At 30.6% G+C, this 13,185-nt stretch overlaps 1 protein-coding gene across 3 annotated transcripts in view; it reads left to right on the top strand.

Moving 5' to 3' along the window:
- The window catches only part of LOC106469551 (protein VAC14 homolog), a 33,950-nt gene extending 24,525 nt beyond the window's left edge, over positions 1-9,425 (top strand). For 2 of the 3 annotated variants that reach the window (XM_022398091.1, XM_013930047.2), the window contains 6 exons: positions 1,721-1,944; positions 3,223-3,397; positions 3,844-3,962; positions 4,764-4,843; positions 7,126-7,285; positions 7,903-9,425. In XM_022398091.1, the coding sequence (XP_022253799.1) occupies positions 1,721-1,944; positions 3,223-3,397; positions 3,844-3,962; positions 4,764-4,843; positions 7,126-7,285; positions 7,903-8,032 (888 nt within the window). In that variant the 3' untranslated portion in view covers positions 8,033-9,425. Of the gene's footprint in view, positions 1-1,720; positions 1,945-3,222; positions 3,398-3,843; positions 3,963-4,763; positions 4,844-5,931; positions 6,074-7,125; positions 7,286-7,902 lie in introns of those variants that run through there. The other variant, XR_002612871.1, reaches the window with a different exon arrangement.
- Positions 9,426-13,185: the final 3,760 nt, after the last annotated feature.

The raw sequence follows: 13,185 nt of genomic DNA, 5'->3' as shown, positions 1-13,185 counted from the left end.
ATATATATATATATATACAATATTGAACAAAGAGGTCACCACCGTCATTTACAAAATAACATGCAATAACTGTCCAGAATTCTACATCGGAGAAACAGGAAGAAAATTGGAAACCAGATTGACAGAACACAATAAAAAAACTGTCCCATGTTTTTCACCATTGCAACTCAAAAAAACCATAGTATATCTATTAAAAACACAGTCATTTTAAACAAAGAACCCAACATAAACAAACGAAAAATCAAGGAATCCATCTTAATTGAACATAACAACCCTACTCTAAACCAACACCCCGGGGTGCCAAGATACCTCTTCTAAATTTTGCAAGTGTCTGGTCATGTGACCTCTTTGTTCAATACTCTGTGTGTGTTGTGTGTATATATATCCGTGTCAGTGTAAATTACTTGTACCTGATGATGACAAAACCTTATCGAAACGTTGTACATTTGCTGTTATGTTAAACTTATATTAAAGTTTTGTTTCATTTCCCATTCAAGCTATCTCCAACCATTATTATTCCTGTGGCTTCATCAGAGAATATCTTGCATCCTGGTGGTCCCAAAATCCTCTTGAAATGGACAGGCACCAGTCTGTTAGTGTACATAAAAGTGTAGGTTAAACAGTTGTGACTTCATCAGAGAATATCCTGGTGGTCCCAAAATCATCTTGAAATGGACAGTCATCAGTCTGTTAGTGTACATAAAAGATTATGTTAAACAGCTGTGACTTCATCAGAGAATATCTTCCATCTTTTGGTCCCAAAATCCTCTTGAAATGGACAGGCATGAGTCTGTTAGTGTACATAGAAGATTATGTTAAACAGCAGTTTTAACTGTAGCAGTACTGGATTTGATACAGTTGTATAAATACATTTCAATGGCAGATAAAATTTAAAAATTTAGTGTGATACATAACTGTGTAGTGTGGACTTTTCCCACTAGGTTTATAAGATTATATAGCAGTTTTCTGTGACACATACTAAACAACACAACTGTTCTTAACAGCACAATATTATACTGAGACAGTGAATGAAATACTCTGATATTACTGTCTTTTTACAATACTGTGTACATCAAACCTGGGATATAATCACAACCTTTTCTCAACACACTGCTTGTGATTTTAAATATTTGTTTTTGTATTGTACATTGTGACCTAGCTGACCAACGACCAGTGTTCTTCGGTGAAAGATATTCTCATTAGTGGCATATATTGGACAAAGCCTAAACAAAATATCTTTAATTCTTGTTACAGTAATCTTACACCTCAGCTTTGTACTTGAAAATATTGAAAATTGGTATGATTTGAAACACATTTTTGGCATCATTCTGATTTCCTTTTTAGTAGTATTAAACACAGTCCAAAAATTAATCACACTAAAAGAAGTGTGATCTATGTTAAATAGTTTTTTAATCTTCATTTAGCTAGTAGTTAAATGTGTAGTGTTTTTTCAGTAAGATATAACTATTTGTGTGTTTTCAGTAAGATATAACTATTTGTGTGTTTTCAGTAAGATATAACTATTTGTGTGTTTTTTCAGTAAGATATTACTTGTTGTTTTTTCAGTAAGATATAACTTTTTGGTTTTTTTTTCAGCAGAATATGGTGTAATCTTCTTCAATATATGTTAATATCTCTTCTTCACTTGAATACAGCTTAATGTTTCTTTGTCATTGTAATGAAACTTATTGTTTCGTGGCCCTTATTATTTCTTATACAGGTTGTTCTTCTGGATCTTGAAGTTTTATCAGAAATATCTTCTTCGTCTGCTGGTCTGAAGCAGCAAAACCAACTTCAAAATGTGAATGTTCCAACCCCTGTTAGGGAAATGGCACCAAGCTTTCCAAGTATGACATGTTACTTCACCAAGTTTATGGTTGCTTTGATGGAGCTGTTCAGTAGGAATCGAGGTTTGCTTAAAGATAGGGGTTCTTTTATAATCAGGTGAGTATGAAGCTGTAGTTTAGTATTAGTTCTTTATATTGTTATAGTATCAACTCATTAAAGATAGGGGTTCTTTTATAATCAGGTGAGTATGAAACTGTAGTTTAGTATTAGTTCTTTATATTGTTATAGTATCAACTCAATAAAGATGTAGGTTCTTTTATAATCAGGTGAGTATGAAGCTGTAGTTTGGTATTAGTTGTTTATATTGTAACAGTATCAACTCATTAAAGATAGGGGTTCTTTTATAATCAGGTGAGTATGAAGCTGTAGTTTAGTATTAGTTCTTTATATTGTTATAGTATCAACTCAATAAAGATGTAGGTTCTTTTATAATCAGGTGAGTATGAAGCTGTAGTTTGGTATTAGTTCTTTATATTGTAACAGTATCAATTCATTAAAGATAGGGGTTCTTTTATAATCAGGTGAGTATGAAGCTGTAGTTTAGTATTAGTTCTTTATATTGTAACAGTATCAACTCATTAAAGATGTGGGGTTCTTTTATTAAACTACAGCTTCATACTCACCTGATTGGTATTAGTTCTTTATATTGTAACAGTATCAACTCATTAAAGATAGGGGTTCTTTTATAATCAGGTGAGTATGAAGCTGTAGTTTAGTATTAGTTCTTTATATTGTAACAGTATCAACTTATTAATCAGTTAGCTTTATGATAACAATAATAGTTTTTTTTGCTACCTGACATTATATAACAAAAGAGATAACTAGAAAAATTTAGATATGAGGTTTTAGTGCTGAGCGTGAGCTTAACATAACAATATCATAGTTTAGTAGTGAATGCAAGGTGGTTCTTAAGTTATAGTGATCTCTAGTGCAACATAACAATATCATAGTTTAGTAGTGAATGCAAGGTGGTTCTTAAGTTATAGTGATCTCTAGTGCAACATAACAATATCATAGTTTAGTAGTGAATGCAAGGTGGTTCTTAAGTTATAGTGATCTCTAGTGCAACATAACAATATCGTAGTAGTGAATGCAAGGTGGTTCTTAAGTTATAGTGATCTCTAAGTGCTGAACATGAGTTTTTTGTTGAAAATAAATATAATTATATCTGGTGCTGAAACGTAGCTTGTTTTTAAGTCCAAATTCTGTTGGATATCATAATTACTAGCACTGATCACAATGTAGTTCTTAAGTCAGATTTTTGTTGGATACGTATGAATAGGTAGAAACATAACTAGGACAAATATTTGAGATGCAAAAAGAGCACATAGATAGGATTTACTGAGTGTTGACACAAACTTTTGACCTGTTTAGACAGTTATGCCTAGTGCTGAATACAGAAGATATCTACAGGACAATAGCAGAAATACTTCTTGTTCATGAAGATTTAGAGTTTGCTTGCCATCTGGTGGAGACACTTAATACTATACTTCTTACTTCTACTGAATTGTTTGAACTACGAAATCAACTTAACAATCTGAAGACTGAGGTGGGCAAGAGTTTTTGTTAATTTCTTAAAATGAATCATGTAGTCAAATTTAATGAATTATTGAATTTGCAGCCAAGCTAGATGTTATATTACACCTATAATCTTGTACATCTTTAAAAGTTAAAACTGCTGTATCTGTTTCATGGTCATAAATTTGTGCCTTTAGTCCGGTCTTTTGTAAAACGTAAGCTTTTACAACTTCATATTTATATAAAAAAAACAGCATTAAATGTGATTTTTTTTATATACATTATAAGCATTTCCCTTTAAAAAAGACCACTTTATTAGCAGTGTTTCTTTGTTAAACATGCAGCAGATTTAAGGCCGATTGTTTTGATGCCACAGAACTTGTATGTTTGTTAATCTTGTGATGTGGTTAATCATACCAAAACTTGGGTACTTCACTATTCCACAATTTTTAAACGTTGTTTGTTTGTTCACTTTAGGAAAGTTGTTCATTGTTTTGTTGTCTATATCGCTCCTGGTGTCATAGTCCAGTAGCTACTGTTTCACTGTGTCTCCTGTCACAGAATTACAAGCATGCCTGTGACTTGATACATCTGTTGTATCCTTTATTTTTTGGAAATTTGATTGTCTGCTGTAATGGAACTTAATAGAACATTGTAGAAAGACAAAATTAGTGCTGAAGTGTGATAACTAAAAAATTCTGACAAAGAGAAGAAAGCTTAATTCAGCAGATTTAAGCTTTTCAGTCATATACTTTAGTGAATAAGGTATTGTTTAATAAAGTAAATCTTTACAGTGGTATACTTTAGTGAATAAGGTATTGTTTAATAAAGTAAATCTTTACAGTGGTATACTTTAGTGAATGAGGTATTGTTTAATAAAGTAAATCTTTACAGTGGTATACTTTAGTGAATGAGGTACTGTTTAATAAAGTAAATCTTTACAGTGGTATACTTTAGTGAATGAGGTACTGTTTAATAAAGTAAATCTTTACAATGGTATACTTTAGTGAATGAGGTACTGTTTAATAAAGTAAATCTTTACAATGGTATACTTTAGTGAATGAGGTACTGTTTAATAAAGTAAATCTTTACAATGGTATACTTTAGTGAATGAGGTACTGTTTAATAAAGTAAATCTTTACAATTGTATACTTCATTGTATAATAATTTTTTCACTGGAACTTGAAAATTATTATCTTTCACTCATATAGCTTGTTTACAGACAAGTGTGAAAGTAGTAAACTTTTTGTTATTTATTTTATTATTATTTATTAAATTGTTTGTTTTTTAAAGTTTGTGATGGACAATGGAAGAATCAGTTAATAAACTGTATTTATAAATTAAAGTAATAATTAAGTGTCTGTAGAAAAAGGTTTTTTCTTAACTCTTTACATCAGTGGGAATCTGGAAGTAACTGTTTACTTCCTAACTGAAGTTGATAAACTTATACAGCTTATTGAATCTCCAATATTTACATGTAAGTATAGTTGTGTTAAACAGTTTTTCAAACACAATTTTGTTTTTACCCACTTAATGTATATGGCTATAATGTGATGTATTTATTTATGAAAAATAATAATGAAATACAAATATCCAGTTTTAATTAAAAGTGAGAATTTTACTCAATTTTACAGCATTTCCAATTGTTCACTAATTGTTAATGCTTTCAGTAGTAACCAATGGCTTCTTAGTTGAAATCCTAAATATATTTTTTTATTGAATTTTGTTTTCATGTAAATTGAGTATTTTTCAGATTTTATTTAGATTTATAAATATGTAAGTGAACCAAAACTTATGAAGGCCCCATTAATTTTCAGATACAGAAGGTTTTTCTAAAATTAAATAGTGATACTCCCTGTTAATCAAAAGTTAACACTTCCCACATTGGAAGGTTGGGGGGGTCACTGATATCCCTTGATGTTTTTCCTTCACACAGTGGAAACACCCAAACCTGATTGCATGAAACCTAGAATAAAATTAATAAATAATATCTAGTTTCTGCTTAAACAAATTCATATAAGTTGATTTAGTTTTTCTATCATTTTTTATGCTGTCGAATTTTTAAAATTTGTTGTGACACACTGTTTTAAAATCATTTGATATACTTCCTTTTGTTTTATGGTAATCAGAAGTTCCATTTTAAATATCCATTCAGTTTCAACTTGATTTATATTCATTAATAGGTTCTTAAATTTATATGCATTGTTTGAAAACAGTAAACCTAACTAAGATATTCAATAAGTAAGTTTGAGTTACTAGAATATTTTTGCTGTTGCCTATCACACTCACTATATCCATTAAGGCTTACTTCATGTCTTGTCATAAAAGAAAATTTCTGTAGCTTTTAAACAAATATAATTTAGCACCAAGATATTTTCAGCAACAAAAAGAACATCTAAAGAAACTATATGAAAAATCCTGGATCTATGATTTGTTCCTAACTCTTCTGAACTTCCCACTACATTCCATTGTTGTTGTTTTTCTGTGTGAGCGAGATCTTGTCCAACAAAACCAGAAAGTACTTATTGTTTCACTCTATCCAATGGTATTTACTTTTGCCTGTAGCTATTTTGAAAGTTGACTTTCATCAGTAGTTCAGTCACCTGTTGTGAAGTCATAAAAGCATGGGAACTGAAAGACTACTAATAACATTCAGAGAAAGAGAAGGAAAATTATACGAGAAACAGAACCTTGAGATATTTTTCAAGTAATGATTGTTTCTTAGCAAATATAAACATATGCTTTGGGATAGACAAATAAATTATAAAAACATAAGTACATTGTGTATAGGCATGACTCTTTGGATCTGTGTAGAAATATAAGTTTGAAAATTATTTTCATTTTTACCTTTGAGTTACATAAATGTCACAAATAACAAAGTATCAATTCTGAAATTTTTTTTGTGCAAAAGAATTATTACTTTTGGTAAATTTTCAAACTTTATATGTAGGTGTGCACTCAACACATCAAGGAAATGGTTAAAGTTTCTATTTTAAACTACTTTTAATTTTTGTGCTCTAAAAGTATATTATATATAAACGTTTTTATTAATGATACTAGAAAAACACATAAGATTACTTGTTTAATTTCAAAAGGTACAGTTTATTTTATCTGAGGAATTTTTAAATTCTAACTGATGGAAGATTTCACTTTCTAAAAACACTGATGTTTCAAATAAAAGCTCGTGCATATTTAAGCCAATAACAAAGATATAAATGGACAGTAGGTAATATAACTGTTTTGGTTTAAGTAAGTTTTTCTTTCTTTAATCTTAGTGCTAATTAAGTAAAATGTGTATATATTAATATTATATATCCGAGGCATGTAGATTTATCAAGTTTTTATGTGCAAGTATAGGTCTGAATGTATTTTTATTACAAAATGTTGAGTCTTTACTATTAATTTCTTCCAAGACAATAACTCGTCTCCATACACAGTTTAGCTATTTTCCTCATGTGTCTGCCAGAAAGATTTGCATCCCACTAGTTTAGAAGTTAGTATCTATTGGAAATACATGTTCAGATATTAACTTTCACATAGTTTCCCCGTTGACTAAGATCAGACATTTTTTATTCCTAAAATTTTTAAAATAAAAATACGTAAGTATTACAAATTTATATGCATCAGCTTAACTTTTCACAAAATATGAATGTCAGACTACAGCATCTGGGTCTGTTTTCACTCTCAAATTGCAGGTTGTTTAAGGTCTTGGTATGTTATTTTTGTCTGTTTCAGATCTTAGTTCTCTTTCTGTTTCAGATCTTAGATTACAACTTCTTGAACCGCAACAGAATCCTTACCTAGTTAAAAGTCTCTATGGTCTACTGATGCTTCTACCACAAAGTGAAGCTTTCCACACGCTTCGTCAAAGGCTTTCTTGCATCCACGGTCTTTCAGTTTTTCAGCAACCTGATTCAAAGTTAGTAATTTTCCATTTAAACTTACAGAAGAATACCTTTAATGAATTAGTCACATTAGTGTTTCATCTTATTTTTGTAACTGAATTTATAAATGATTATTAAAAAATGCTACTCACCCTTTACAGAACTGAAAGCTCTTATCTTGTACCACTGCCATATGGATACAGAGTTAAGTAGATAAGTAATGTCACCTTTTGTTTAGTTATGAACTACATTTGTCTTTTCCTCTGATATTCAGTTCATTAATTGCATCCAGATTTTTTCAGATATATTCAGGTTCTTTTCTTTAATTTACATATATCCAGGTATTTAATTACATTTCATTTTTTTAGACACATTTATCCAGATAATCCAGGTTGTTCTTTAACTTACATTTATCAAGGTATTTAATTACATTGTCTTTCTTTTCTGAGACACATTTATCCAGGTTATTTTATAGGTTTTAAATCTGTACATATTACTAATAGAATCCAGAGCAGATTATAAATTACTTCCAGTTTTTGTAATTTTCTAGCAAGAATATATTACAAATTAGTATCTCACTTTTTCTACTTCACCCACACATCCCTGTTTTCAGCACGTAATACATTATGAGTCTTTTTAATATTTTTACTAGATCTCACTCTTCCACTACCCAGAAAAACTTACAGAAGAAAATTAACTTTCCAGAACTATTGCAGCATTTCCAGAAAACTCAGGAAAAACATAAGCAAGCTAGAAGAGGACTAAAGTTTAGTGGGAAATAAAAATGGATGATGTAAGATGAAACAACAGGTTAGAAGAACATGGTCATAAGTTCTTTTGAAGCGTGAAGATTCATTCTGTGAATTAATGAAGAGAAACAGCTATGGAGAGATGGCTTTCAAGGACACCAAACATTCCAAGTTTTAAGACTGGAGCTACTAGAGAAAGATAAAAGTGTAGATAGGGAAATATTACAAAAGAAGTTTAGATCAGTGTTGTACATGACCAGTTAAATAATTGTAACAATACATGATGGAGACTATACGGTGTGTTATACATGACCAGTTAAATAATTGTAACAATACATGATGGAAACTATACGGTGTGTTGTACATGACCAGTTAAATAATTGTAACAATACATGATGGAAACTATACGGTGTGTTGTACATGACCAGTTAAATAATTGTAACAATACATGATGGAGACTATATGGTGTGTTGCACATGACCAGTTAAATAATTGTAACAATACATGTTGGAGACTGTACAGTGTTGATACAAAATGGTCTGGGAATACAAGATAAAAAAATATAGATAGGGTACATTTTGAAAGAAGCATGGACCAATGTTGTACATGACCAGTCAGATAATTCTAACAAAACATGGAGTATGATGGAGACTGTACAGTGTTGTACAGATAATCCTAACAGTACGTGATGGAGGATATACATGTGTTCTTGGAACTTTTTTGACTGTGTGGACACACTGGTATTGACAAGTGAATTTTTGGGATTAAACTAGAGTAATTTTTGAACCCACAACCTTAACTTTCATTCCACCCAGCGTGATACATATTTTGTGTCTTGAAACCTATGTCATTTAGTGGTTGAAGTAGAAGATTTAATCTTTTCTATCATAGAAAGCATAACATGAAACCTATAAATTTAAAATTACTTGCCATTTGTCCAGCTGTAAAATTTGGACAAATACAAATCTTTTTTAACAGCCTCTTGGAAAAGCTGTATTTTTTATCCTATTACCAGGCCTTGGGAAAAAAAGGAAATAACCCCTACACATGATGGTTTACATGTTTGGGCTCTGAATTTATTAATTGTATCTTCACGAAATAGGACAAGCTTTTAGTAAGTATTATATGTATGTTATACACAAAACAAGTCCGGATATTTAGTAGAGTATTATAGTAAAAATTTGTATGTGAATTTACTGAGTCAATCTGAGTACAAGATAATTTTCATGCTTATTATAACACTTCTTTTCATTTTACAGCTGTCGTATTTCATTTACATAACCTCTAGTACCCCTTAAATGAATATCAAAACTTTTTTTATTTCCACTGTTCTAACACTGATTGTAGCAAAATCATCAATGTACAGTGATATTAAATTTTGAAACTCTTGAAATAAAATAAACATTATCGTTTTTCTTTGGATGAATTATTTGTTACTATTTCTTCAATTTCAAGTGTTTACTTTTCATATAGTTATTTTTAATTTTATAGTTTTATTGCTTGGCTTGTATGACATACAGTTTGTTCATCCCTAAAGAGCAACGTACCACAGTAGGAACATGTAACAGATTTCGATACATGTATGTGTGAAGCTCTGGAATTGTACTCATAATTACCTAGCCCTACTTACATGTATGTATGAAGCTCTGGAATTGTACTCATCATTACCTAGCCATACTTACATGTATGTGTGAAGCTCTGGAATTGTACACTCATAATTATCTAGCCCTACGTACATGTATGTTTGAAGCTCTGGAATCGTACACTCATCATTACCTAGCCATACTTACAAGTATGTGTGAAGCTCTGGAATTGTACACTCATCATAACCTAGCCCTACTTACATGTATGTGTGAAGCTCTGGAATTGTACACTCATAATTATCTAGCCTACGTACATGTATGTGTGAAGCTCTGGAATCGTACACACATCATTACTTAGCCCTACTTACATGTATGTGTGAAGCTCTGGAATCGTACACACATCATTACCTAGCCCTACGTACATGTATGTTTGAAGCTCTGGAATCGTACACGCATCATTACCTAGCTTTACTTACATGTATGTGTGAAGCTCTGGAATTGTACACTCATCATTACCTAGCCCTACGTACATGTATGTTTGAAGCTCTGGAATCGTACATGCATCATTACCTAGCCCTATGTACATGTATGTATGAAGCTATGGAATCGTACACACATCATTACCTAGCCCTACGTACATGTATGTTTGAAGCTCTGGAATCGTACACGCATCATTAACTAGCCCTATGTACATGTATGTTTGAAGCTCTGGAATTGTACACTCATTATTACCTAGCCCTATGTACATGTATGTATGAAGCTCTGGAATCGTACACTCATCATTACCTAGCCATACATACATGTATGTATGTTCTTTTTTTTTTTTGTAAGTTAGTTACCAAAACGAAAGTTCATATACCTTTTAAATATTCATTTTAAAACCTAAATAATACATAAGTCACTAAAATAGAATGTCCAAAAACAACTATAATTTAATTGGTTTTCCAATTAAGTTATTTAAGGTAAAATAAAATTGTTAAATGTTATGATCATCAGCTTTTCTCACCAACACGTAACCCATCAAGTCCTCTACTCCAACATCTGTTACCAAAAGGACCATTGTATGCTTGAAATGGAAAATAAACTATTTCTATCAAATACAAACAAGTGGTTTTGAAAATTGCCTTGAATGTTGAGGATAGATTGGTGGGCTTCTGTCATGGGTTGGGAAATTTTATTGATATCTCAATAAACAGAGCTAGAACATTGAAATTATTTATAGGTTATTTCTCTACAAATTAAATAAGAAAAATTCAGATTATAGATGCATCACGTGAGACAGAAAAGTGAAGATTGAGAATTTGTTTACTATTTTCCTTTGAAATTAAGATATTAGAGCTTAGATAATATAATACTTTGAATATGAACTACAGTATTATTCAGCTGTAAAAAAAAACGTTTTACTTATTGATCTTATTTTCTTAACTTGGAAGTAACTCCTGCACGAGTCATAATGAATTACTATATAATCTTACTTCCATATTAACAGATCGGTGACTGGTGCAGGAGTAATGAATTACTATATAATCCCATTTTGTAAAAAAAAGTTTTACTTGCTGATCTTATTTCACTATATAACATCTTTTTAAAAAGTTATTTTGTTGTAAGTCAAGTTTTGTATGTTTTCTGTCCCACTTCTGAACAGTAGTTATCTTGGAATGAAGAAGTAGGTTTGTGTTTTTGACAGTTGTATGTTGTTTCTGGCTAAGAATGTAAATTCACCATCTAACATTTTACCTTTCAAAATTCATTTTATTTTATAAATTTAAATTAACTTTGATGTACTATTGGTCTGATATTTAAGTCATTTAAAATCTGAGAAATTATGCTTGTTGAAGATGTGTAATTACAGGAAGTATTTGTGTATAATGTGTGTGAAATCACTGTGTCATGTACACCATTGTCATATTTAAAGAACTTTGGGCCCTCTGTATGGAATAAGTACTAAATCATCTACAGCTAAAAGCTTTAGACAGTTTATTTATTATTTTGTACTTCTTTGGTAGAAGTAACACTTAAGTACTGGTATCAGAGATGAAAAAACCAAAGAAAATTAGTCAAAAGTACAATTACATTGCTTGTTATTGAATTTCTGTGTAGCACACAATGTGTGATTTTTGTATGATAAATAACCTTTGAATATTATGTAGTATTTATTTCACCATTGTAACTATAGGACAGCAAAAACTATTTAATGTTCAGTGTAGCTGGATTAAGATTTTGTTTGTAATAAAATGCTCATTAAAATGGGTTGAATACATTAATAAAATGTATGTTTAAGAGATGGTTTAATATTTGATTTCAGGATAAATTTATACTCAGAATTGTTTTTAATAATATGAAAGGTGTGTATTTTCCAAATGTCAACCATGATGGACGATAACATATTTTTAACTCTGTAAGATAAACTGAATAAAAATAATTATTTCGTTTTTAAGATTTCAGCATAGCATATTGTGTAATAAACACATACAAATAAGCAGTACAGTACTCTGTCACATAGCGTTTATTTAGATAAACCAGTTTTGAACCAACATCAATGTACTGTTTAGGTCATTTTTGCATTCATATGATCCCTTTATTGTGTTATTAATTTAAAGAATCTATGTGGTAACAAAATATTAAACAGTAGAGATACATCTGAATGTAAACTTTCTTTTGGAGGTATGTTTCAGAGATGACCTCATTTCTGTCTCAACCAAATACTATTAGAATGGGCCTACAAATCATTTATATATATTATGATATGCAGGCATACCATACATTTTCTACATTCTTAGTTTAATGTTCAACCTTTCAAAATGTTTCATTTAACCTGATTCTATGCAGTTTTTACATAAACATATGGTCCAGAAAATCATGGTGTTATTTTTGTTTTAGTTACTTTTAATGTTCTCTAGTAGATAATATTTACTATATCCATGGGGATATTGCTGTAACTTCACACACATTGTGCAAGTAGGCCAACAACTGCAATGTCCTTTACTGGCTGAGGTTATGGCCCTAGCTGTGTGGTACGAGAACAACTAGCCACTTGGATAGCTTTAGTCATAATGGGTAAATCTAACATTTCATGTTAAGTAAGGAGTGTTGGATTAACATATTTCTACTTGGTTTTCAAACTATGTTATTACTGATGGAAAGATGTCTTGAGAGGTTACAGCTGCTGACTGATTCACTGTTTCATTACAAGGCAAGTATGCACATGTTTGCACTTTTAGGTATAAATAAAGATTGTTTTAAATTTTAAATCACTGTCACTGAGAATACCACAACATCTCTATATCATGTTTTATTTACAAGTCTTATGAATATACATTGGTCACATGTGCCTTAAAATATATTCAGTAAGGAAACGTTTGACTTTTTAATACCCTGAAGCTTAAGATAAAAGAACTTTTGTTGTTTTTTCCTTAGTCTCATAACAGTACTTGAAGCTGAGAAAAATACGTTCTGCAGGTCAAATGTATTCACAAATACAGGAAATACAGTTATGAACTTAAAAATAACATTCTATGTCTTAGGGTTCAGTTTTGTATATAAATATTAGAGTCAGAACTGCTTAAAGTGGAAAATTTATTTCTACTTAATGACATCCATATT

The sequence above is a fragment of the Limulus polyphemus genome, unplaced genomic scaffold (genome assembly GCF_000517525.1).
Source record: "Limulus polyphemus unplaced genomic scaffold, Limulus_polyphemus-2.1.2 Scaffold3540, whole genome shotgun sequence".
NCBI classification, from domain to species: Eukaryota; Metazoa; Arthropoda; class Merostomata; order Xiphosura; family Limulidae; genus Limulus; species Limulus polyphemus.
This window is presented reverse-complemented; position numbering and strand designations above follow the sequence as displayed.